The following is a 25,509-nucleotide window of genomic DNA, read 5'->3' on the forward strand; positions in this document are numbered from 1 at the left end:
GTAATTAAATAATTGAGCCAATTTATGTATGGATGATTCGTAATAAAGGCTGGGTTCATGCAGAACCATCAGATGAGACTGACTGAAGGTAATAATTATTATTATTTAATAGAAGACTAAGAGTTATATTCGAAAAAATATGACTGAACCAACATTTTCCATGGTGTCACGACTTCCTAGTGAATTTAATTTACATGATTAGTTTAATCACGTAATAATAATTAGAGAATTGATTTGATAAATAACAGAGTCTTCACATTTAATGATAAGTCAGGGACACAACATTTATGGAGTCTAAGATAGGACGAGACTTGAATTAGATATACAGTGGGGAGAACAAGTATTTGATAACCTGCAAAATCTGCAGTGTTTCCCACTTACAAAGCATGTAGAGGTCTGTAATTTTTATCATAGGTACACGTCAACTGTGAGAGACGGAATCCAAAACAAAAATCCAGAAAATCACATTGTATGATTTTTAAGTAATTAATTTGCATTTTATTGCATCCCACAAGTATTTGATAAAGCAGAAAATCCCCGCTGGTGGGGCGTTCCCGAGCCACAAAGGGGGGCAATAGTAGCCCATACCTATGATTATGCCGGTGGGAGGTCGAGACAACGTGCAATACTGTATGAGAACGCCAGAGCAGAAAACAAATCCAAATCTAGTTGTAAACTACCCTATGAGAACAGTGAGGAGCAGACAGGCCCCTAGACAGGGATAATCTTAGAATACATCTAAGATACTACTGAGGTGTACCACACTAGTCATAGAACAAGTCCAATGGCAAAAATAGTCATGCCTTGCCATGTGTAGGTTCAACTACAATACAACTTCTAAAATGCTCTAATCGTGTGTTCCAGTAAGATAATATTTCAGAATAAATCGGTAGGATAACTGGTCCCCTTGATTACCAGTACCAATGCCAGCAACAATCAGTCCAGCTACAGTCAGTAAAAAGGTTAGAGACCTAACAAATCAAATTACCCTTGACAACAGCGACAGAGTAGTTAGGAGTCACTCTGAGAAGGAAGTCTCCAGAGCACTCTTCCAATGGTTAACACACATGCCACTAATAAATAGAACCCTCTAATCAGAAAGAAAGTTATTAGAAGTCATGAATCATGATCACACCGCGTACAACTGGTCCAGTGATTATAGAGTACTTCCATTGTGAGGTTAGCTCCTCCATGGATAACATAGCTATTAAATAGACTTCTTCATACCTGTTGCCATTACAATAGTGGAAGACACAGTGACCTGTAGTAAGACCACTCTAGACTCCCTCGATACCAATTCTGACTGACCTCCAGGCATTGACCTGGAAATTATCTGATTATGTCAGACTCATTCTGAACAAGTTGTAGTCTACCAGGATACTTGGTTTTATTCCCTTGACATGTGCGAGTGTGTAAGCATAAATGTACAACAGAACATCCAACTAGAATTTAGGCTAGGATCACTTTTATTATTTAATTTCACCTTTATTTAACTAGGTAAGCTAGCTGAGAACAAGTTCTCATTTACAACTGCGACCTGGCCAAGATAAAACAAAGCAAAGCAGTGCGACAGAAACAACAGCACAGAGGTACACATGGAATAAACAAGCTGATAGGAGAATTATGCAAATTATGTTCTCCAGGTACATCACCCAATTAAATTATATTACTCTCAGTCTGCAAACCGGAATTTGTAAGATCCAGGTTGAATGAAACAGACAAAAGGCCCAGTCTACCACAGTTAAATGTTTATTCACGGGAACGTTCTGAAGTCAAGAATACAAACAATTAATTTTATACTGACTTCTCATGCCCACACATACACACAAACATACACACACAATGTCCTGCTACGCACACACTCTGTGTCTCTTCCCAGCCGACAGAGATAGTGACTTTGTCCTTGAGACGTACTCTCCGTTCTCTCCCAAATCTCTAGTCAGGTCAGCACCAAGCTCAGACAGTCTGTGTTTAAAATACCATAAAGGCATATAGTTTTACCCTAATTCTGACTAGGACTACACATTTATCGATTATGATTTTATACATTCTAATCAATTCCATACAATTATATGTTTCAGGGCAGAATATTCTAAATCATTCAATTAACAGACAATTCTCACCTATCACAAGCATACAGTCAATAACAAAATAGAAAAAAAAGTAAGTCTATATACAGTGTGTGCAAATGGCATGAGGTGGTAAGGCAATAAATAGGCCATAGTGGCAAAGCAATTACAATTTAGCAGATTAACAGTGGAGTGATAGATGAGCAGATGATGATGAGCAGATGATGGTGTGTAAGTTGTGATACTGGTGTGCAAAAGAGCAGCAGTAAATAAAAACATTATGGGGATGAGGTAGGTCGATTGGGTGGGCTATTTACAGATGGACTATGTACAGATGCAGCGATCGGTTAGCTGCTCAGAAAGCTGCTGTTTAAAGTTAGTGAGGGAAATGTACGTCTCCAGCTTCAGCGATTTTTGCAATTTGTTCCAGTCACAGGCAGCAGAGAATTGGAAGGAAAGGCAGCCAAAGGAGGTGTTGGCTTTGGGGATGCCCAGTGAGATATACCTGGTGGAGCGCGTGCCATGGGTGGGTGTTGTTATCGTGACCAGTGAGCTGAGATAAGGCGGAGCTTTACCTAGCATCGACTTATAGTTGACCTGGAGCCAGTGGGTCTGGCGACGAATGTGTAGCGAGGGCCAGCCGACAAGAGCATACAGGTCGCAGTGGTGGGTAGTATATGGGGCTTTGGTAACAAAACGGATGGCACTGTGATAGACTACATCCAATTTGCTGAGTAGAGTATTGGAAGCTATTTTGTTGATGACATCGCCGAAGTCGAGGATCGGTAGGATAGTCAGTTTAACTAGGGTAAGTTTGGCGGTGTGAGTGAAGGAGGCTTTGTTGCGAAATAGAAAGCCGATTCTAGATTTGATTTGGGATTGGAGATGTTTGATATGAGTCAGGAAGGAGAGTTTACCTAGGTATTTGTAGTTGTCCACGTATTCTAGGTCAGAACCGTCCAGAGCAGTAATGCTAGTCGGGCGGGCAGGTGCGGAGACGGGGGGGGGGGGGGGGGTTAACTACATACAGGGCCTGAGTTCGGGGCTAAGGCCAACAGATAAACAAAGGTAAACAAAGTGGAGTACCGTGATAAATGAACAGTCCAGTAGGCATCAGCTACAGTGCCTTGCGAAAGTATTCGGCCCCCTTGAACTTTGCGACCTTTTGCCACATTTCAGGCTTCAAACAAAGATATAAAACTGTATGTTTTGTGAAGAATCAACAACAAGTGGGACACAATCATGAAGTGGAACGACATTTATTGGATATTTCAAACTTTTTTAACAAATCAAAAACTGAAAAATTGGGCGTGCAAAATTATTCAGCCCCCTTAAGTTAATACTTTGTAGCGCCACCTTTTTCTGCGATTACAGCTGTAAGTCGCTTGGGGTATGTCTCTATCAGTTTTGCACATCGAGAGACTGACATTTTTTCCCATTCCTCCTTGCAAAACAGCTCGAGCTCAGTGAGGTTGGATGGAGAGCATTTGTGAACAGCAGTTTTCAGTTATTTCCACAGATTCTCGATTGGATTCAGGTCTGGACTTTGACTTGGCCATTCTAACACCTGGATGTGTTTATTTTTGAACCATTCCATTGTAGATTTTTCTTTATGTTTTGGATCATTGTCTTGTTGGAAGACAAATCTCCGTCCCAGTCTCAGGTCTTTTGCAGACTCCATCAGGTTTTCTTCCAGAATGGTCCTGTATTTGGCTCCATCCATCTTCCCATCAATTTTAACCATCTTCCCTGTTCCTGCTGAAGAAAAGCAGGCCCAAACCATGATGCTGCCACCACCATGTTTGACAGTGGGGATGGTGTGTTCAGGGTGATGAGCTGTGTTGCTTTTACGCCAAACATAACGTTTTGCATTGTTGCCAAAAAGTTCAATTTTGGTTTCATCTGACCAGAGCACCTTCTTCCACATGTTTGGTGTGTCTCCCAGGTGGCTTGTGGCAAACTTTAACCGACACTTTTTATGGATATCTTTAAGAAATGGCTTTCTTCTTGCCACTCTTCCATAAAGGCCAGATTTGTGCAATATACAACTGATTGTTGTCCTATGGACAGAGTCTCCCACCTCAGCTGTAGATCTCTGCAGTTCATCCAGAGTGATCATGGGCCTCTTGGCTGCATCTCTGATCAGTCTTCTCCTTGTATGAGCTGAAAGTTTAGAGGGACGGCCAGGTCTTGGTAGATTTGCAGTGGTCTGATACTCCTTCCATTTCAATATTATCGCTTGCACAGTGCTCCTTGGGATGTTTAAAGCTTGGGAAATCTTTTTGTATCCAAATCCGGCTTTAAACTTCTTCACAACAGTATCTCGGACCTGCCTGGTGTGTTCCTTGTTCTTCATGATGCTCTCTGCGCTTTTAACGGACCTCTGAGACTATCACAGTGCAGGTGCATTTATACGGAGACTTGATTACACACAGGTGGATTGTATTTATCATCATTAGTCATTTAGGTCAACATTGGATCATTCAGAGATCCTCACTGAACTTCTGGAGAGAGTTTGCTGCACTGAAAGTAAAGGGGCTGAATAATTTTGCACGCCCAATTTTTCAGTTTTTGATTTGTTAAAAAAGTTTGAAATATCCAATAAATGTCGTTCCACTTCATGAATGTGTCCCACTTGTTGTTGATTCTTCACAAAAACATACAGTTTTATATCTTTATGTTTGAAGCCTGAAATGTGGCAAAAGGTCGCAAAGTTCAAGGGGGCCGAATACTTTCGCAAGGCACTGTATGTAGCCAAGTGATCATAGGGTCCCGTGTACAGCAATAGATGGAACAGGGAAGCCGCGGAGTAGGCGTTGCTGCGCTAGCGCGCAGGAGACACAGCGTTTAAAGTTAGCAGGCCGGGGTAAGTAGAACCGTCTGCTCCGAAGTCCGGCAAAGGAAAATACCAGCCTTAGTAAAGTTGAACACTTTACTTTGAGTGTTACAGCTACAGTACTCACCAGTTTCTCCACAAAGGTCCATAGGTAATCCCTGTAGACTGCCTTGCAGCTGGTGCCTTGCAGCTGTAGACTTATCATGTAGTTATGAACTTAGGATTGATTTGGATCTCTTTTAGTCACCATTTGGACTAATCTTCCAAGAGTCCTTAAACATTAAGATACAATTTATAATACAAACACATTTTCACATATAACACACTATTACAAACATACATAATATTGGCTCCATAATACTAACATAATGACCCAATAAATACTCAATCTAAAAAATATTGATTCTTCATCAACTGTAGTCCCACAACATTTCTATGTATTATATTTAAATCGTTTTAAAATAATGTTGAAATTTACACATTGAAAGGTTTCTGGTTTGCTCAGTTAATTTATTCAATTTCTTCATTGCTCTAAATAGAAATGTTATTTTGCCTATTTCTCTTTTCTGTCTGGATAACGCATAGATGGTGGACAATCTATTCCTAGTATTTATGGAATGTTTGTCTCTTACCAACTGAATACCGTTGTGAATAGAACTTGGCCGTTTTAAATGATGTATATTATAAAATAAAATAAGCATGTTTTTTTCAATTATCTTGTGGATTGATGACCAACCAAGAACACTGCGCATGACTGCAACAGAAGAACCATATCTCCACCTTAAAATAACCCTTGTTGCTTTGTTCTGTGCATTCTGCAGCCTCCTAACTTCACTTGATGATTGATGCATTTCCTCAGACCACAGAACAGTAGTTCACCGGACTCTCAATTAATGCTTGTGTTATTTACTGAATCATTTTTCCTGGTAACTATTTAGCTATCCTTCTGATCATGCATGCTGTTTTAATATATCTTTTTTTTTTTTTTACATAGATTAGTTATTTGAGACGACCATGATAAGCAGTTGTCTAGCTGCACTCCCAATAGTTTCTGGTTTCTGTCAAACTATAGGATAGTGCCCAAAGCAACACACCGCAAATTAGGAACGCCCTAGACATGACATTAGTGACAATGCCATGATAGAGTTATTTAGCCAAGACCATGGACGTATATAGAATACAGTCCAATTAGAGGATTTAGGAGTGATAACTATATTTTGTATATCTTTTGTTTATGCTTTCATTCCTTTTCGATTCAGTTCCCTTGACACTTAGGAAGTGATAGAGCCATAAACAAAGTTCCCATACACACATCACTTAATACCACCATGCCACTCGTTTGGGAAAGAAATGTAATTATGTATTTTGTGAGTGTGTGTGCATTGCCAACATCTGCCTAAGTTACTGCCCAGATCTACAAGCCTGGACAACCAGACGACAGGTCCTGAACGGCGATGCCCAACCCAGACCCATCCTTGGAGGGGTCTCGTATGAGCTCTTGCTCCATACGTAAAATGGTTTGATCACCTGAAGAAGTCCATACTAAACTAGCATATATCAGACTGCAGATGAACATATGCACACATCTAGTAAGAGAACACTGACCGATGAGGAAGCATCTCCAGAGTGAGATGAACCTCTCAGACCACGTGAATCTCACTCCACAACGACCCGGCAGAATCTACAAAGGACAATGGTGACCTCGACTGGGCAAACCAGAGCCTCACATCACCAGCTTAACTATCGAAGCCAGCTTCACGTAAATACAATGCATTGCTTTTTCGAATGAGCGATCATTAGGTGCATATGTATTTATGTGAGAATAGCTTCCCAGGTCCGATAGAGACCCATGCTCCTTTAGTCTTCCTTCCAAAACCCACTTTTCTTCTCTTTGAATCTATCGTGTTATAACCAAACTGTTTTTGTTTAAACCACTAGGGACAGTATTTACTGTATAAATGTTAAGTATTGTATATTCTGTCATTGTTTAATTAGTTAGTAATAAAAAATTTAGCCAATTTGTGTATGGTTGATTCATAAGTAAAGGCTGGGTTTGTGCAGATAACCAATAATTTTACGACGTTCAGATGAGACTGACGGTAATAATAATAATAATTAATTAATAGAAGACTAATTGATCAGATATTAAAATAACTTTACAGTTATATTCGGAAAATTATGACTCTGTAAACCAACATTGTCCGTTGTAAGCTGACTTCCTAGTTAATTTACATGATTAGTTTAATCACGTAATAATAATTACAGAGAATTGATTTGATAAAAGAACAGTCTTCACATTTAATGATAAGTCAGAGACACGACATATGACATTGCTTGGATACTCATGAGAAAGAACGCCTTCACAGACGCGGATATTGTCAAAATGTTTTTTCGGCTTCAGCCGAAATATATGATTTCACAAACAAGAAAGCTATTTTAAATCAAGTTACGGGACTAAAACGCTGACTCGACCATAACAAAACGCATATAAGACATTGGCGAGGACATCGGTAAGCAACTGATTACTGACATTTCCGTGGCGCCGTGTTTTAGTATTTCGCTTGACGAAGGCGCTGATGTAAGTGACATTATGTGTTTGGGTCTGCTTCCATCAAAATGAGTCGTTCAGAGAGGAACTTGTGTGTTTTATGCCCCTTCAGGGACAAACACAAGGATAGGATATTCTGAAAGCCCTAGTTACATTTGTTGCTGATAATAATATTGACTGGTCTAATCTGACATCTGTGTGCATTGACAGTGCCTCAAACACGCGAGGGAAGGAGAAGGGACTCATAGGCCTGATGAGAAAGAGGATATTCCAGAATTAGTTACGTTTCATTGTATCATTCATCATGACGCACTTGTGACTAAACTCAAAGACTGTGACTTACAGAACGTGATGCAGCAAGTCGTGCGCGTGGAGCTGCAGGCAAATGACACATTGCAAGGTGAACTAAGATCAGGTGTTACCCATTTTTGAAGCCTTGTGTCAGACACAGAGTATCCACTTCTGAAGCAGTGTGTGCAAAATGTGAATTTTTTTTGTCAGCAACATTTTCAACAATGAACATTGTGAAACAAAAACAGAGAAACAGACTGAGCAATGCACACCTGGACTGCCTCACAAGGATAGTAACAAGACATTTAGAATGAATTCAGTCAAGGAGCAGAAGGGACATTTTCACCCACCCAACTACTGAGGCAACCCTTAATATGGGTCTTATACATATGATGTAGCCTATTTAATGTGCGCATGTATATATTTGTGAGGTATATATTTGCGATGTGCTCTATTGCACTCGATTAATCATATTGGAAGAAAAAGTACTACAAATGAAAATGCTGTGCGGCCCTCTGAATGATATTTCAACCCAAAGTGGCTTCCTTACAAAAAATAGTGAGTAACACTGCTGTAAACCATGTCATTCGGTTCTTCATAGGGTTGGGTACTGATGGTTTCATAATTAGCTCAAATGACAGAACTCAGACCATCAAGGTAGTTGGGGTCGAATCGGAGTTCCTCGAGTTACATAACAAGGTGCCCCAAGGTTCGATACTCAGCCCACTACTGTTTACAATCTATATAAATGACATAGGTAATAACGTAAAAATAAAATGAGTAAATTGTATGCAGATGATACAGTGTTGCATTCCATTGCTCCATTGATTGGACAAGCCTTTTCACATTCGAAGTCTGACTTTCAAGCACTCCAGAGGTCACTATTGGATCTAAAGTTAGTGGTAAATGCAAACAGAACGCATGCTGTTTTCTAAGTCCCGTAACACAGATTTAAATTAAATAGTAATGACTAGTTCGGCTAGCACACAAATTGAGTGAGTCCCATCCTACAAAAATCTTTGTATCTGGCTTGATGAGACTCATTTAAAAAAAAAAAAAACGTCACTAAGCTGGTGAAGAAGTTGGAAGTTCAAGGTTGGTTTCTTTTACAGAAACAAAGCATGTCTGACTGTTGTTAAAAGGAAGGAAATTCCCCAGGTCACTTGTCTACGTGAGATTATGAGGATATTTTCTAAATGCATGCCGCAGCATCAACACTTAAACCACTAGATGCTGTTGTCCATTGTGCCCTTAGGTTTATTACTGGTGATGGTTATAGAACTCACCATTGTGTTTTGTAGCAAAAACACAATGCAAGCAGCATTTTCTTGGGTTGATCTACAAAGCACTCATGCAGAAACTTCCTATGATCATCATTCATTGAATTTAGACTTACAAATGACCAAACCCAAGCACTCTTCCTGGGGTCCAGCAACATAAGACATATAGTTAAAAATACATGGCATTCCATTTCATAACACCGTACCCAACACATTCAGTGTGTTCCCTTAGACCACCACCACATATCTACAATACAAAATCCATGTGTATGTGTGTAAAGAGTGTGTGTCTTAGAGTGCGTGGGGCAGCAGGTAGCCTAGTGGTTAGGGCGTTGGCCAGTAGCCGAAAGGTTGCTGGATGGAATCCCCGAGCTGACAAGGTACAAATCCGTTGTTCTGCCCCCGAGCAAGGGAGTTAACCCACTGTTCCCTGGGGGCTGAAGACGTGGATGTCGATTATGGCAGCCCCCACACCTCTCTGATACAGAGGGGTTGGGTTAAATGCAGAAGACATTTCAGTTGAAGGCATTCAGTTGTATAACTGACTAGGTATCCCACTTTCCCTTATCATGGGCCTCTTCGCTGTTCCATAAGCTGTAATTTCATGTTTTATTAAATCTGATTCTACTGCTTGCATCAGTTACCTGATGTGGAATAGAGTTCTATGTGCGCCTCCCATAGTCTGTTCTGGACTTGTTATTAAGAGACCTCGGGTGGCATGTCTTGTGGGTTATGGATGGGTGTCTGAGCTGTGTGCTAGTAGTTTAAACAGACAGCTCTGTACATTCAGCATGTCAACACTTCTTACAAAAAACAAGTAGTGATGTCAATCTCTCCTCCACTTTGAGCCAAAAGAGATTTACATGCATAGAATTAATGCTAGCTCTCCGTGTACATTTAAGGGCCAGCCATGCGGACTATGCTGTTCTGTGCCAATTGTAGTTTTCCCGAGGTCCCTCTTCTTAACTCTCTGGCAACTGAGTTAGGAAGGAAACCGGTATCTTTGTAGTGACTGGGTGTATTGATCCACCATCCAAAGCCTAATTAATAACATCACCGTGCTCAAAGGGATATTCACCATCTGATTTTAATATAATTGTTTTTAAACACATCTACCGAGGCATTGAAAAAGCTCCCTGGTCTTTGTGGTTGAATCTGTGCTTGAAATTCACTACTCCATGCAACTCATGTGACTTGCACATTGTTACCCCTGAACTTATTTAGGCTTCCCATAACAAAGAGGTTGAATACTTATTGACTAAAGACATTTCAGATTTTCATTTAGTCAAATGTTCTACAAACACAATTCTACTGACATTACTGTGTAGGGTGTGTCGATCAGTGACAAAATCTCTAATCCATTTCAAATCCAGGCGGTAACAACAAAATGTTGAAAAGTAAAGGGTTGGGAATACATTCAGAAGGCGCTCTATGTGTTTGCTTCAAGTTGTGTATTTACAGTCTTATGTATTGCGTTGTCATCAAGACCAATTCGAATGTTAGTTCGTTAAATAGTCTGCCCCATATTTGCTAAATGTGTTGAACATGTTTGCAGTCCACATAGTTCTAATAGCATTGCTTCAATATGGAAATGCATTGTTAAACATAGCCCCTATATCAGTGTGAATGCTATAGCCCTAGGACAACTGTAAAGTGTAGATCCTCAAAAGAAAATCAGCAGTTGATATGGAGGACTGAATAGTTTGTAGGAGCATGTCTTTGGTAATCAGATGAGCAACGCTCTTTGAAAATGAGTATGATAGCCTACTTGAACAAGTAAAATGCAGCTATGTGAATTTTGAATAATGAAAAAGCATGAGGGCAAAAACCTCATATTTCAAAGCAGTTTCAGTAGACCATTTAAAACTCCTTTATTCATAGGCTACTTGGCTAATGAACCAGCATAAAAATACACACTGATGAGATTCTGCTATTAAGGAGAGGGTAGGTTGTGCTTAGTTTTTAATCAAGTTAAATGAAATGGGGGGGGACCGAGTGTCCATTTACGTTTCTAAATATGAGAATTACCGGCACAAAAGGCACATCTCTCCTTCCATGAGCACTGTGCGTCATGACTGGATCGGCTGTGCTTCTCACAATCCATCCATTATCAACTGCGTTACCGTTAACACCTACTTTTGTGAGTCTTAAATATTGCCACTGGTCCCACAGGTAAATTGCCAAACCTGGTGTTAGGTCTGTAAAATGCCAGTGCGCCTGTTTTTCCATGACGAAATTGCAAACCAACTTAAATTTGACACTTGTGCCTACTTAGTTCCAGGCAAAAAAGGGCCCAGGATGTTAAAGGAAATTTATTGAAAATTTTATTCACATACCTACAGGACAGTAGCTCTCCAGGAACAGGGTTGGAAAGCCCCGTTCTATCCTAAATGTAAATTCTATTACTCCAATGTTTACAAACAAGAATTTCCATAGCCCTATGCTTCAGCTGTACACCAAAACAAGTACTGGGGCTGCCATTTCGCTGAAAGATTAATCCCAGACTGTAGATTTAAATCTTTGAACAGATGAGGGGCTCTAAATAAAAGGAGGACAGACTTATGAGAGAATATAAGCCTCTACCTTGCAACTGTGCTCTGCTTGACCATTTTCTGGCGTGCACTCCTGGAACCTGAGGCATCAACCACAGAGAAACCCCCAGCAGAGTTGGGGAATCCATGAGCTGCCACATATTTGCGGTAGGCTTCGCGAATAATGCGAAAGGCTCGTGTGTTGGCATAGGGGATGTCTGTAACTGGGTCTCTGTATAATGCAGCCTTGTGGGTGACAGGACAGACTTCCTGGGTGGGGGGTTGGGAGCCGGTCCGCACAGCCTGGGGGAAGGCAGCCTCAAAGGCCTCCTCGTCACTAAAGGTGATGTAAGTGCGGGAGCAAAGACCTCCCAAGGGTTGCTGGGAAGGCATTGGACTTGCTGCCACAGGAGCAACGAGCAGTGGTGTGTCCTGGTCTAACCTTTAAAAAACAAATACAAACACTTTAGTTAGTGGTTCATAGACTACCTGGCTAAATAAAGGTTAAATATGTAATAAAACAGACTACCGACAAAGGGCAATAATAGCTTTATTGTAAACAATGCTGTACTCTACTCCAGGTCCAAACTGTGGCCATTGCAAAGTAGCCTAGGCTACAGTGTCTACTTGGGCTTAAATAACAAGGAGACAAACACTATACAGAAAATGCATCCAATATTAATTTCACATTCAAATAGTACTTGATTTCAGTAAGACGGCTGCTGCATCCTGTCTGGGTGTTTTTTAAATATTTTTTATTTAACCTCTAGGGCCAACATCCAGTGAGATTGCAGAGCACCAAATTCAAATACAGAAATACTAATAATAATTCAGAAAGATGCAACTATTTTACATAGGTTTAAAGATAACCTACTTGTGAATCCAACCACGGTGTCAGATTTCAAAAATGCTTTACGGCGAAAGCATACCTTACACTTATTTGAGAACATAGCCCAGCAGACAAATCATTACAAACAGTAACCAGCCAAGTAGAAGAGTTACACAAGTCAGAAATAGAGATAAAAATGAATCACTTACCTTTGATGATCTCATATGGTTGCACTCAGAAGACATTTATTCAATAAATGTTCCTATTATTCGATAAAGTCTCTTTACATCCAAAAAACGTTTTGTTTGCGCATTTTCTTCAGTAATCCACAGGCTCAAACGCAGTCACAACAGGCAGACAAAAAAATCCAAATAGTATCCGTAAAGTTCATAGAAACATTTCAAACGATGTTCATAAACAATCCTCAGGTTGTTTTTAGCCTAAATAATCGATAATATTTCAACTGGACAATAACGTCGTCAATATAAAAGGTAAACCAGAAAGGCACTCTCTCGGTCGCGCGCATGAAAAAGCTCTGTGACACAGCAGGGTCCACTTATTCAGACTGCTCTTACTCCCTTTTTCAGAATACAAGCCTGAAACAATTTCTAAAGATTGTTGACATCTAGTGGAAGGCATAGGAACTGCAATTTGAGTCCTAAGTCAACGGATACTGTAATGGCATTGAATAGAAAACTACAACAAACCAAAAAAATCCTACTTCCTAAATGGATTTCTCAGGTTTTCGCCTGCCAAACCAGTTCTGTTATACTCACAGACACTATGTTAACAGCTTTGGAAACTTTAGTGTTTTCTATCCAAATCTACCAGTTATATGCATATCCTATCTTCTGGGCCTGAGGAGAAGGCGGTTTAATTTGGGCACTCTTTTCATCCAAAATTCCAAATGCTGCCCCCTACCCTAGAGAAGTTAACTAGGCAAGTCAGTTAAGAACCAATTCTTATTTTCAATGACGGCCTAGGAACAGTGGGTTAACTGCCTTGTTCAGGGGCAGAACGACAGATTTTTACCTTGTCTGCTCTGGGATTCGATCTTGCAACCTTTCGGTTACAAGTCCAATGCACTAGGCTACCCCTCCTGCCACCCCAGTGTTTATTTGATTTAAGATAGCAACGTTGCTTTTCATACTAAATATGGTGTTCCAAAATCAAATGGAAATAAGGTATGCAGTTAGGGCTGTGGCAGTCATAAAATTTGGTCAGACGGTTATTGTCATGTAAAAGACTGCTGGTCTCACGGTAATTGTGACCGTTAATGAACATTAAACACATCTATGCATACAAGCCGTATACAAGTCAATATCTAATAAATCAATTGAAAATACACCATCACAAATAAATTCAGTATTAATTTCAGGAAGGTCTAAAGAAACATGATATGTATTTCAGAAGAACAGAATAGTTGGCCTACAGTATGTTATCTGCCATGCCATAGGCTGTAAGCTTGTTCTTCAAGCTGACAAGATAATATGTATTGTGCAATTATTTAATATTATATGATTTTACAATAAGAAGAATATAATTACATTTTGCTGAATAAAATGGAGGATATTTTTCCCATTCTGGCGTGAGAAGGCCCATTTGAAGTGGCTATGTTGAGCGTAAAGGTGATAATTTGAAACAGGTCCTATATGCTAGATTTATAGTTATTTGGCAACTTTAGTTGAGAATGATACAAATCATAGACGCCTTAGAAATCAAAAAATATGGGCTGCATGATGCGACTATAGGCTGTTGATCATTTGAGAAAGTTGCAAAAAAAAAGCTTGCGTTCTGTTCCTTCCCTCAGGCAGCAAGCTGTTCTTTCATCAAGTGATCATATTTTCACCCATCAGACCAGACTCAATTTCATCTAGTCTTTACTAATAAATACAATTAGTTTCGATTTAGAATGGCCCATTATCAAATGGGCAGGAAGAGGGGAAAGAGAAAAACATGCATGTAATCTGTATGCACTCGAATAGCGAATGGAGGCCACTTTCCTGCTGGTTCGTTTCACTCATGTTGGGTAGGCTACTCTGGTTATTTCTCGGTGCAACAGGTGATATTCCGCCCAAACTCTGTATGCCATGGGCTCTCCAACCCTGTTCCTAACGCTACCAAGTGCTTGATTTGGGAAACCAAGTGAAAGCTGTTCGGGAACATCGATAGTAAGATGTTTTCACAAGGAAACATATTCTATTAACTTCTTTGGGCTGGGGGCAGTATTGAGTAGCTTGGATGAATAAGGTGCCCAGAGTAAACTGTCTGCAACTCAGGCCCAGTTGCTAATATGCATATTAGTAGATTTGGATAGAAAACAATCTGAAGTTTATAAAATGTTTGAATGATGTCTGTGAGTATAATAGAACTCATATGGCAGGCAAAAACCTGAGAAAAAAATCCAACCAGGAAGTGGGAAATCTGACTTCTGTAGTTTTTCAACTCTTGGCCTATCGAATACACAGTGTCTATGGGGTCAAATAGCACTTCCTAAGGATTCCACTAGATGTCAACAGTCTTCAGAACCTTGTTTGATGCTTCTACTGTGAAGTGGGGGTGAATGAGAGGGGAATGAGTCAGAGGTCTGCCAGAGAGCCACGAGCTGGTGACGCACGTTCACATGAGAGTTAGCTTGAGTTCCATTGTATTTCTGAAGACAAAAGGAATTCTCCGGTTGGAACATTATTGTAGATTTATGTTAAAAACATCCTAAAGATTGATTCTATACACCGTTTCACATGTTTCTACAGACTGTAACGGAACTTTTTGACATTGTCTGCTCCTAGTGATCACGCGTCATAAATTTGGATTACAGGGCTGAACGCGCGGACAAAAAGGAGGTATTTGGACATAAATGGACATTATCGAACAAAACAAACATTTATTGTGGAACTGGGATTCCTGGGAGTGCATTCTGATCAAGATCATCAAAGGTAAGTGAATATTAATAATGCTATTTCTGACTTCTGTTGACTACACAACATGGCGGATATCTGTTTGGGTTGTCTTGGTCTCAGAGCGCCGTACTCAGATTATAGCAAAAGGTGCTTTTTCCGCAAAGTTTTTTTGAAATCTGACACAGCGGTTGCATTAACTTTTTATGGCTGCAGGGGCAGTATTGAGTAGCTTGGATGAAAAGGTGCCCATTGTAAACGGCCAGCTCCTCAGTCTCAGTTGCTAATATATGCATATTATTATTAGTATGGGATAGAAAACACTAAAGTTTCCAAAACTGACAAAATATTGTCTGTGAGTATAACAGAACTGATATTGCAGGCGAAACCCTGAGGAAAATCAAAACAGGAAGTGGCTTCTATTTTGAAAACTCCATGTTCCATAGCCTCCCGTTGCTCCATTTAAAGGGATATGAACCAGACTCCTTTTCCTACCGCTTCCTCAAGGTGCCAACAGTCTTCAGACATTTTTTCAGGCTTTTATTTTGAAAAATGAGCCAGAACGATAACATCGCGTCAAGTGGTCACATGAGTTTTGCTCGCGCAACAGAATTTGGACAGCCATTGTTTTCCCCTCTCCTACTGTGAAAGACATTTGCGGTTCATATATTATCGATTATATATTTTAAAAACAACCTGAGGATTGATTATAAAAACGTTTCACATGTTTCTGTGGACATTATGGAAACTATTTGGAATTTTCATCTGCGTTGTCGTGACCGCTCTTTCCTGTAGATTTCTGAACATAACGCGACAAACAAACGGAGGTATTTTGGATATAAAAATAATCTTTATGGAACAAAAGGAACATTTGTTGTGTAACTGGGAGTCTCGTGAGTGAAAACATCCGAAGATCAAAGGTAAACGATTAATTTGATTGCTTTTCTGACTTTCGTGACCAAGCTACCTGATGCTAAGTGTACTTAATGTTTTATTGTGCGATAGATAAACTTACAAAAGCTTGGATTGCTTTCGCAAGTGTATCTATAATTCCGTGCATAATAGTTGTATCTTTTATCAATGTTTATTATGAGTATTTCTGTAAACTGATGTGGCATTCTGCAAAATCACCGGATGTTTTGGAACTACTGAACGTAATGCGCCAATGTAAACTGAGATTTTTTGATATAAATATGAACGTTATCGAACAAAACATACATGTATTGTGTAACATGAAGTCCTATGAGTGAAGTCCTATAACAAAGGTTAGTGACTAATTTGATCTATATTTCTGCTTTTTGTGACTCCTCTCTTTGGCTGGAAAAAAATGTGGCTCTGACCTAACAATCGTTTGGTTTGCTTTCGCTGTAAAGCCTTTTTGAAATCGGACACTGTGGTGGGATTAAGAAGTGTATCTTTAAAATGGTGTAAAATACTTGTATGTTTGAGGAATTTTAATTATGGGATTTCTGTTGTTTTGAATTTGGCTCCATGCACTTTCACTGGCTGTTGTCATATCGATCCCGTTAGCGGGATCTCAGTGGGATCTCAGCCCAAATAGCCCCTCTCTCTGCGCACTGGAGAAAGGAATGAAAAGGAGAGGAGATGGAAACGCACAGTGGTGATATTACTTTTAGCTAAAAGGTAATGTGTCAGCCTATTATGAAAATATTCAAAAAGCCCAATTACTAGGCTATTCAAAATTATATATATATATATATATATATATATATATATATATATATATATATATATATATATATATATACACACACACAGTGCCTTGCGAAAGTATTCGGCCCCCTTGAACTTTGCGACCTTTTGCCACATTTCAGGCTTCAAACATAAAGATATAAAACTGTATTTTTTTTGTGAAGAATCAACAACAAGTGGGACACAATCATGAAGTGGAACGACATTTATTGGATATTTCAAACTTTTTTAACAAATCAAAAACTGAAAAATTGGGCGTGCAAAATTATTCAGCCCCTTTACTTTCAGTGCAGCAAACTCTCTCCAGAAGTTCAGTGAGGATCTCTGAATGATCCAATGTTGACCTAAATGACTAATGATGATAAATACAATCCATCTGTGTGTAATCAAGTCTCCGTATAAATGCACCTGCACTGTGATAGTCTCAGAGGTCCGTCAAAAGCGCAGAGAGCATCATGAAGAACAAGGAACACACCAGGCAGGTCCGAGAAACTGTTGTGAAGAAGTTTAAAGCCGGATTTGGATACAAAAAGATTTCCCAAGCTTTAAACATCCCAAGGAGCACTGTGCAAGCGATAATATTGAAATGGAAGGAGTATCAGACCACTGCAAATCTACCAAGACCTGGCCGTCCCTCTAAACTTTCAGCTCATACAAGGAGAAGACTGATCAGAGATGCAGCCAAGAGGCCCATGATCACTCTGGATGAACTGCAGAGATCTACAGCTGAGGTGGGAGACTCTGTCCATAGGACAACAATCAGTCGTATATTGCACAAATCTGGCCTTTATGGAAGAGTGGCAAGAAGAAAGCCATTTCTTAAAGATATCCATAAAAAGTGTTGTTTAAAGTTTGCCACAAGCCACCTGGGAGACACACCAAACATGTGGAAGAAGGTGCTCTGGTCAGATGAAACCAAAATTGAACTTTTTGGCAACAATGCAAAACTTTATGTTTGGCGTAAAAGCAACACAGCTGAACACACCATCCCCACTGTCAAACATGGTGGTGGCAGCATCATGGTTTGGGCCTGCTTTTCTTCAGCAGGGACAGGGAAGATGGTTAAAATTGATGGGTGGATGGATGGAGCCAAATACAGGACCATTCTGGAAGAAAACCTGATGGAGTCTGCAAAAGACCTGAGACTGGGACGGAGATTTGTCTTCCAACAAGACAATGATCCAAAACATAAAGCAAAATCTACAATGGAATGGTTCAAAAATAAACATATCCAGGTGTTAGAATGGCCAAGTCAAAGTCCAGACCTGAATCCAATCGAGAATCTGTGGAAAGAACTGAAAACTGCTGTTCACAAATGCTCTCCATCCAACCTCACTGAGCTCGAGCTGTTTTGCAAGGAGGAATGGGAAAAAAAATCAGTCTCTCGATGTGCAAAACTGATACGAGACATACCCAAAGCGACTTACAGCTGTAATCGCAGCAAAAGGTGGCGCTACAAAGTATTAACTTAAGGGGGCTGAATAATTTTGCACGCCCAATTTTTCAGTTTTTGATTTGTTAAAAAAGTTTGAAATATCTAATAAATGTCATTCCACTTCATGATTGTGTCCCACTTGTTGTTGATTCTTCACAAAAAAATACAGTTTTATATCTTTATGTTTGAAGCCTGAAATGTGGCAAAAGGTCGCAAAGTTCAAGGGGGCCGAATACTTTCGCAAGGCACTGTATATAGAAAGCACTGTCCATGCCGTTGGGTTAGGCTTTGAAACATCCACAACGACCATGTTTTCCACAACCTGATGTTGAACTTCTTTCTTCAAATTGATTAATCACAGTGAGGTGAGTTTCAAAAGCACATACTATTTTGATAAGTGTTTGAGGTGATTTTTGATTGCATTTGCACTGATGTCAGAGTGGTTAGAAGGACAATAGAGCGACCATAAGCGACCTGATGATCAATAGTGAGTTGGGTACTACTAACATGTCTAGAGTGTATAAGAGATTACCGTGACTCAGCGGTCACGTAGAATTTCACTGCAGTCATGACTCATGTGTGGTGGCAATACGGTCACCGCAACAGCCCTATCAAATGCCTGGTTAAATGTTTTTGCCAAGGCCTCCCGGGTGGCACAGTGGTTAAGGGCGCTGTACTGCAGTGCCAGCTGTGCCACCAGAGACCCTGGGTTCGCGCCCAGGCTCTGTCGTAACCGGCCACGATCGGGAGGTCCGTGGGGCGACGCACAATTGGCCTAGCGTCGTCCGGGTTAGGGAGGGTTTGGCCGGTAGGGATATCCTTCTCTCATCGCGCACCAGCGACTCCTGTGGCGGGCCGGGCGCAGTGTGCGCGCTAACCAAGGTTGCCAGGTGAACGGTGTTTCCTCCGACACATTGGTGCGGCTGGCTTCCGGGTTGGATGTGCGCTGTGTTAAGAAGTAGTGCGGCTTGGTTGGGTTGTGTATCGGAGGACGCATGACTTTCAACCTCCGTCTCTCCCGAGCCCGTACGGGAGTTGTAGCGATGAGACAATTTAGTAGCTTACTAAAAACAATTGGATACCACCAAATTGGGGAGAAAAAGGGGTACAAAAATAATGTTTTTGCCAAATGAAAAGGAGAGGAGTAATGTCAACCAAATAATTGAGTTGATTTGTTTTACAGGTACCGCATGCACCCCTCTGTCTCAGTATGTGTAAACCATGTATCGGATGCTGTCTGGACAATAAGAGTATGACCATACTATTTCTGGCCAGACAGGATCATTTACATGGGCTACATATAGTAAGACAGAGGGGCGCTGATTGGCTCGCTCGGACGCTCTCTCAGGTGATAGTTTCAGCAGAGAGGAAGAGGCGAAGCGAGAGGGCTCACTCTCGCCAAAATCTGTATAGAATAAGCCCAAAGTGGTTATATTGACATATTATGCAGACCTAAACTTGAAGCCTACCTTCCCGCCTTTGGGACAATGACTCTCCTTGTTAGGACGGACACATGAGAGCATCTCGTCATTATATTCAGATGTGTGTTTTTTTTCTTCTTACGAATTGGAAAGAAATCGATTGCACAGTTCAGATGCTGGCTTCCACTAAAGTAAATTGATGTTTTGCCAAAACTATATAAATTACCCATCTAAATAAAATACTTCAAAATACTTCACCAGGGAGCATGATTTAGCCAAAGAGGATCATTGTTTTGAAAAAAAAAAAATAGCAGTGGATTGTTTAAAAATCACAAGTGCGTAGGTCTATGCCTATTTGGGAAGCCCTCAATTTGGGCAGCGTGTGGCAATAGTCCTAGCTGATTGAGTTGCAGCTGTCAGTGAAAAGCATCTAAAATGTGTGTGAAGATGTGTCTGGAGTATAATTTCAAATGTTGCAACAAGAAGGGGAGGGATGTGTGGCGAAGATATGGCACGTCTTTCTCCAGAATACGTGTACTCAGCTCTCCAGAAAGCGCTCAGCTGTCTGCCGCCAATTCCTGCTCATTCATTGTGTGAATTGTTTGCTGTTTGTATATTTATGTCACAAGTAGGCCTAGTAAATGTACCGTTAATCCTTCTCTCTAGAAACATACAGAGGGAGTGCATGTGCCTGTGTACGCATAGAAGTAGGCCTACCTGGCCTGCTGTGTGCATACGTAGAAAAGTGCCCATTTGGGATGTCTGATCTCTGACTTAACTCAAAGTCCACCACTAATAAACTGAGCCAGTCTGGTTTTTTGTTTTTACATCCTTTGAGAATAATAATGGTTAGTCGCAGTACTTGAAAAATGTCCAACTCTCCCCCGGCCTCGATGTAAAATAGAAATGTATCAAGATCTGATGATCCCATATATCCAGTGGAAACAAGGAGGTCGACCGATTAAATCGGCATGGCTGATTAATTAGGGACGATTTCAAGTTTTAAATCGGTCATTTTTGGACGCCGATTACATTACAATCTATGAAGAGACTGCGTGGCAGGCTGACCACCTGTTACCCGAGTGCAGCAAGGAGCCAAAGGTAAGTTGTTAGCTAGCATTAAACTTATCATATAAAAAAAAAAAACTAACTACACATGGTTGCTATTACTAGTATACCTAGCTCCTGCGTTGCATATAATCAATCCGGTGCCTGTTAATTTATCATCGAATCACAGCCTACTTCGCCAACTGGTGATGATTTAACAAAGTGCATTCGCGAAAAAAGCACAATCGTTGCACCAATGAACCTAACCATGAACATCAATGCTTTTCTTAAAATCAATACACAAGTATATTTTTTTAAACCTGCATATTTAGTTAAGATATTAGTGTTAGCAGGCAATATTAACTAGGGAAATTGTGTCGCTTCTCTTGCGTTCAGTGCAAGCAGAGTCAGGGTATATGCAGCAGTTTGGGCCGCCTGGCTCGTTGCGAACTGTGTGAAGACCATTTCTTCCTAACAAAGACCGTAATTAATTAGCCAGAATTTGACATAATTCTGACATCTAACAGCACTAGACTTAAGGTTGCCACCCGTTCGATAAAATACGGAACGATTCCGTATTTCACTGAAAGAATAAACGTTTTGTATTTGAAATGATAGTTTCCGGATTTAACCACATTAATGACCTAAGGCTCGTATTTTTGTGTGTTTTATATTATAAACATTATTGCTTCAATATATCCACAAAATTTTCCTTCCTCATGACACCATCTATTTTACCTGGCACCACACGGCCAGGTCTCGGACCTCCTCCCTATAGGCCGTCTCATCGTTGTCGGTGATCAGACCTAACAATGTTGTGTCGTCGACAAACTTAATGATGGTGTTGGAATCGTGCTTGGCCATGCAGTCATGGGTGAACAGAGCGTACAGGAGTGGACTGAGCACACGCCCCCGTATTGAGGATCAGAGAGTTCTTACCTACCCTTACCACCTGGGGGAGGCCTGTCAGGAAGTCCAGGATCCATTTGCAAAGGGAAGTGTTTAGTCCCAGGGTTATTAGCTTAGTAATGAGCTTTGAGGGCACTATGGCGTTGAAACCTGAGCTGTAGTCAATGAACAGCTTTCTCACGTAGGTGTTCCTTCTGGGATGATGGTGTTGATGTGAGCCATGACCAGCCTTTCAAAGCACTTCATGGCCACAGACGTGCACGGGCCGGTAGTCATTTAGGAAGGTTACCTTAGCATTCTTGGGCACAGGGACTATGGTGGTCTGCTTGAAACATGTTGGTATTGGAACATTTTCATCAGGTTGTGTTTTTATTTGTCGGCTTTAGGCATATGTATTTTATTTAGTTGAAGACTGCTGCATTGGCTTTCTCTGAGTTCCATGTGCTCATTTCTTTAGCCGCCAATGGATCACAGTGTAGGCTATCAATGTGTCCATATGGCAGAGGCTGGTGCTCTCGCCTTAGAATTAGAATGTTCAGATTTGTATAATTTTCTATTCTGATTTTTATGATTAACCACATGACAATGACTGCCTGTCTTTTGGACAACACCCTTGAAAAAAACGTGCCGGTCTATGGAAATCAAATGCCTGTCCAACTGATTCATTTTGCTGCCGGCCCTGCATTTATCCAGATACTAGAAGGCTTTTAACAAACCGTTTCCAATAGCATTGCTACATTCTTGTAAAAAATTCTGAAACTCAATGCAGATGTAGCAATTTTTTTCAGCAAAACAAAACTCTTCCACCTAAAAATGTGTCTCCTTACCCTTCCACATCCACATTTTCTTCTTTTAAGACGGAGTGAGGCACCAGGGGCATGAGGACAGAGTGGTAGCGGATGGTGGGGCCCTCAAATCGGCGCTTCTTATGGACCTGTTTTTTCTTGTCAGCCTCAAGACGTTCGTAGTTCTCTTTAAAATAAGAACACACAGAAATGGTCAATTAACACGACCCTGGCCAAGCTCTGGACATATTTTCTCACATTGTTCAGTATGCACTGCCATGTGTCATATCTTTTAGCGCTAGGTATTTTTTCTGTCAATTATTCTGGATGGGCAAGAGACCCATAAAAAGGCTTTGTGCATGGACAAATCTCCGCTCCGTCTCATTCTGAGCGACATTTATTTTTCTTTCCCTGCTTTTGTCCTTAAACCTCCATTCTAAATAGAGTTTAGACAGTTTATTTCCCACCAACTTCATTAATATCAACTCATGTAATAGGGACTAATAGGAACTCATTGCAATCCATTCAGGTAACATGAGCTGTTAACTTGTATATTCAAGTGCCACTATGTCTGTAATTACGATTCAGGTAGTTTAAACACCTGCAATTATGGTGTGCATTCCCTCGTATTTTTGAAGTTTCTTGTTACCGTTTCACTGTGCCTATGTGGACGGTGATGTTATGAATCAGTAAACTTAATTGAACTTGAACCACGTCGTCGTTGTTGGGAATTAACAGGGCAACTCTTCACCATTTAGATTCCCCCTTTCGTCTTACCTAGGGATCGGAGGTTGACCTCAGCAGTTATTTTGGCCTCAGCCAGCAACTCTTCCTGGGTCAGGGGTCGGTCGTGGTGGGCTCCCCTCCGCCGTCGGGGGGCATCCTGTCTTTCTTGCAGTCGCAGGTTGGTCTTCCGCGTATGCTCGCTGGTCGACTGGCGCACAGACTTCCGAGCTGGGAAAGTTGCCAGTTAGTGACAAGGCTTACAGGGATGGTCCACTCAAAATACAATAACATTACTAAACTAGTCAATTCCCCAATACGTGTCTGCATTAGATTTTACACTATTGGCTAAATCAGAGTAAAAAAAAAAAAAAAGGTAGAGGACACTTCCCATCTTTGCCATTAATCACTTCTGTGACAGCATGTGTAACCTTGTGGGTGGGTATCTCCCTTTTAATGTTGTTAATTGGGGTTTCAATGGGCATTAAGCCAAAGTTAATGATTTCCTGGACTGTTGCTCAGGCGTATAATTAACTGGTAGTTCCCTCCTGGATGGAATTATGTGATCCCCATTGCCCAGTTGCAAGTTATTTGAACAGTGTGCCCTGTACCTTTTCATACTACGTGTTCTTACATAAACTATTTTCACAAATGTAATGTTGGCACATTTTTCAGAAAGGGATACTTTTGTAATACAAGTTGGACTGGACTGTTTGTTAGGCCTTGGGCCATATGGTAATACAATTAAAAACTGTTAAAAAAAAAAAAATCTTTGCTAATGTATGTAAAAATAAAAAATAAATGGAAATATAACATTTACATAAGTATTCAGACCGTTTACTGAGTACTTTGTGGAAGCACCTTTGGCAGCGATTACAGACGCGAGTCTTCTTGGGTATGACGCTACAAGTTTGGCACATCTGTATTTGGGGAGTTCCTGCCATTCTTCTCTGCAGACCCTCTCAAGCTCTGTCAGGTTGGATTGGGAGCATCGCTGCAAAGCTATTTTCAGGTCTCTCCAGAGATATTTGGTCAGGTTCAAGTCCGGGCTCTGGCTGGGCCACTCAAGGACATTGATGCTTGTCCCGAAGCCACTCCTGCCTTGTCTTGACTGTGTGCTTAGGGTTGTTGTCCTGTTGGAAGGTGAACCGTTGCCCCAGTCAGGTCCTGAGCGCTCTGGAGCAGGCATTCATTAAGAATCTTTCAGTACTTCGCTCCGTTCATCTTTCCCCACGATCCTGATTAGTCTCCCAGTCCCTGCCGCTGAAAAACATGACCACAGCATGATGCTACCACTACCATGCTTCACCATAGAGATGGTGCCAGGTTTCCTCCAGACGTGACGCTTGGCATTCAGGTCAACAAGTTGAATTGTGGTTTCATCAGACCAGAGAATATTGTTTCTCATGGTCAGAATCCTTTGTGTGCCTTTTGGCAAACTCCAAGCGGGCTGTCATGTGCCTTTTACTGAGGAGTGGCATCCGTCTGGCCACTCTACCATAAAGGCCTGATTGGTGGAGTGCTGCAGAGATGATTGTCCTTCTGCAAGGTTCCCCCATTTCCACAGAGGAACTCTGGAGAACTGTCAGTGACCATCGGGTTCTTGTTCACCTCCCTGACCAAGGCCGTTCTCCAATGATTGCTCAGTTTGGTCAGGCGGCCAGCTCTAGGAAGAGAGTTGGCGGTGCCAAACTTCTTTCATTTAAGAATGATGGAGGCCACTGTTCTTTGGGACCTTCAATTCTGAAGAAATGTTTTGGTACCCTTCTCCAGATCTGTGCCGCGACACAATTCTGTCTCAGAGCTCTACGGTCAATTCCTTCAACCTCATGGGTTGGTTTTTGCTCTGACATGCACTGCCAACTGTGGGACCTTATATAGACAGGTGTGTGCCTTTCCAAATCATGTCCAATCAATTGAAATTACCACAGGTGGACTCCAAGTTACAGAAACATCTCAAGGATGATCAATGGAAACAGAATGAACCGGAGCTCAATTTCGAGTCTCATAGCAAAGGGACCGAATTTTTATTTTAATACATTTGCAAAAATTAGGGGGAAAAAACTGTTTTTATGGTGTATTGTGTGTCGATTGATGAGGAAAATATTTAAATACATTTTATAATAAGGTGTTAATGTAATAAAATGTGGAAAAGTCAAGGGGTTGGTATACTTTCCGAATGCACAGACATATAT

At 40.9% G+C, this 25,509-nt stretch overlaps 1 protein-coding gene across 2 annotated transcripts in view; it reads right to left on the reverse strand.

Moving 5' to 3' along the window:
- Positions 1 to 10,879: 10,879 nt before the first annotated feature.
- vps72a (vacuolar protein sorting 72 homolog a) overlaps positions 10,880 to 25,509 on the reverse strand; it is a 29,368-nt gene continuing 14,738 nt past the window's right edge. For both annotated transcript variants that reach the window (XM_021571702.2, XM_021571700.2), the window contains exons 4-6: positions 23,369 to 23,545; positions 22,634 to 22,778; positions 10,880 to 11,997 (exon numbers count right to left, since the gene is read on the reverse strand). In XM_021571702.2, coding sequence (XP_021427377.1) covers positions 11,604 to 11,997; positions 22,634 to 22,778; positions 23,369 to 23,545 — 716 coding nt within the window. In that variant the 3' untranslated portion in view covers positions 10,880 to 11,603. The remainder of the gene's footprint in view (positions 11,998 to 22,633; positions 22,779 to 23,368; positions 23,546 to 25,509) is intronic.

Source organism: Oncorhynchus mykiss, chromosome 18, assembly GCF_013265735.2.
Source record: "Oncorhynchus mykiss isolate Arlee chromosome 18, USDA_OmykA_1.1, whole genome shotgun sequence".
NCBI classification, from domain to species: Eukaryota; Metazoa; Chordata; class Actinopteri; order Salmoniformes; family Salmonidae; genus Oncorhynchus; species Oncorhynchus mykiss.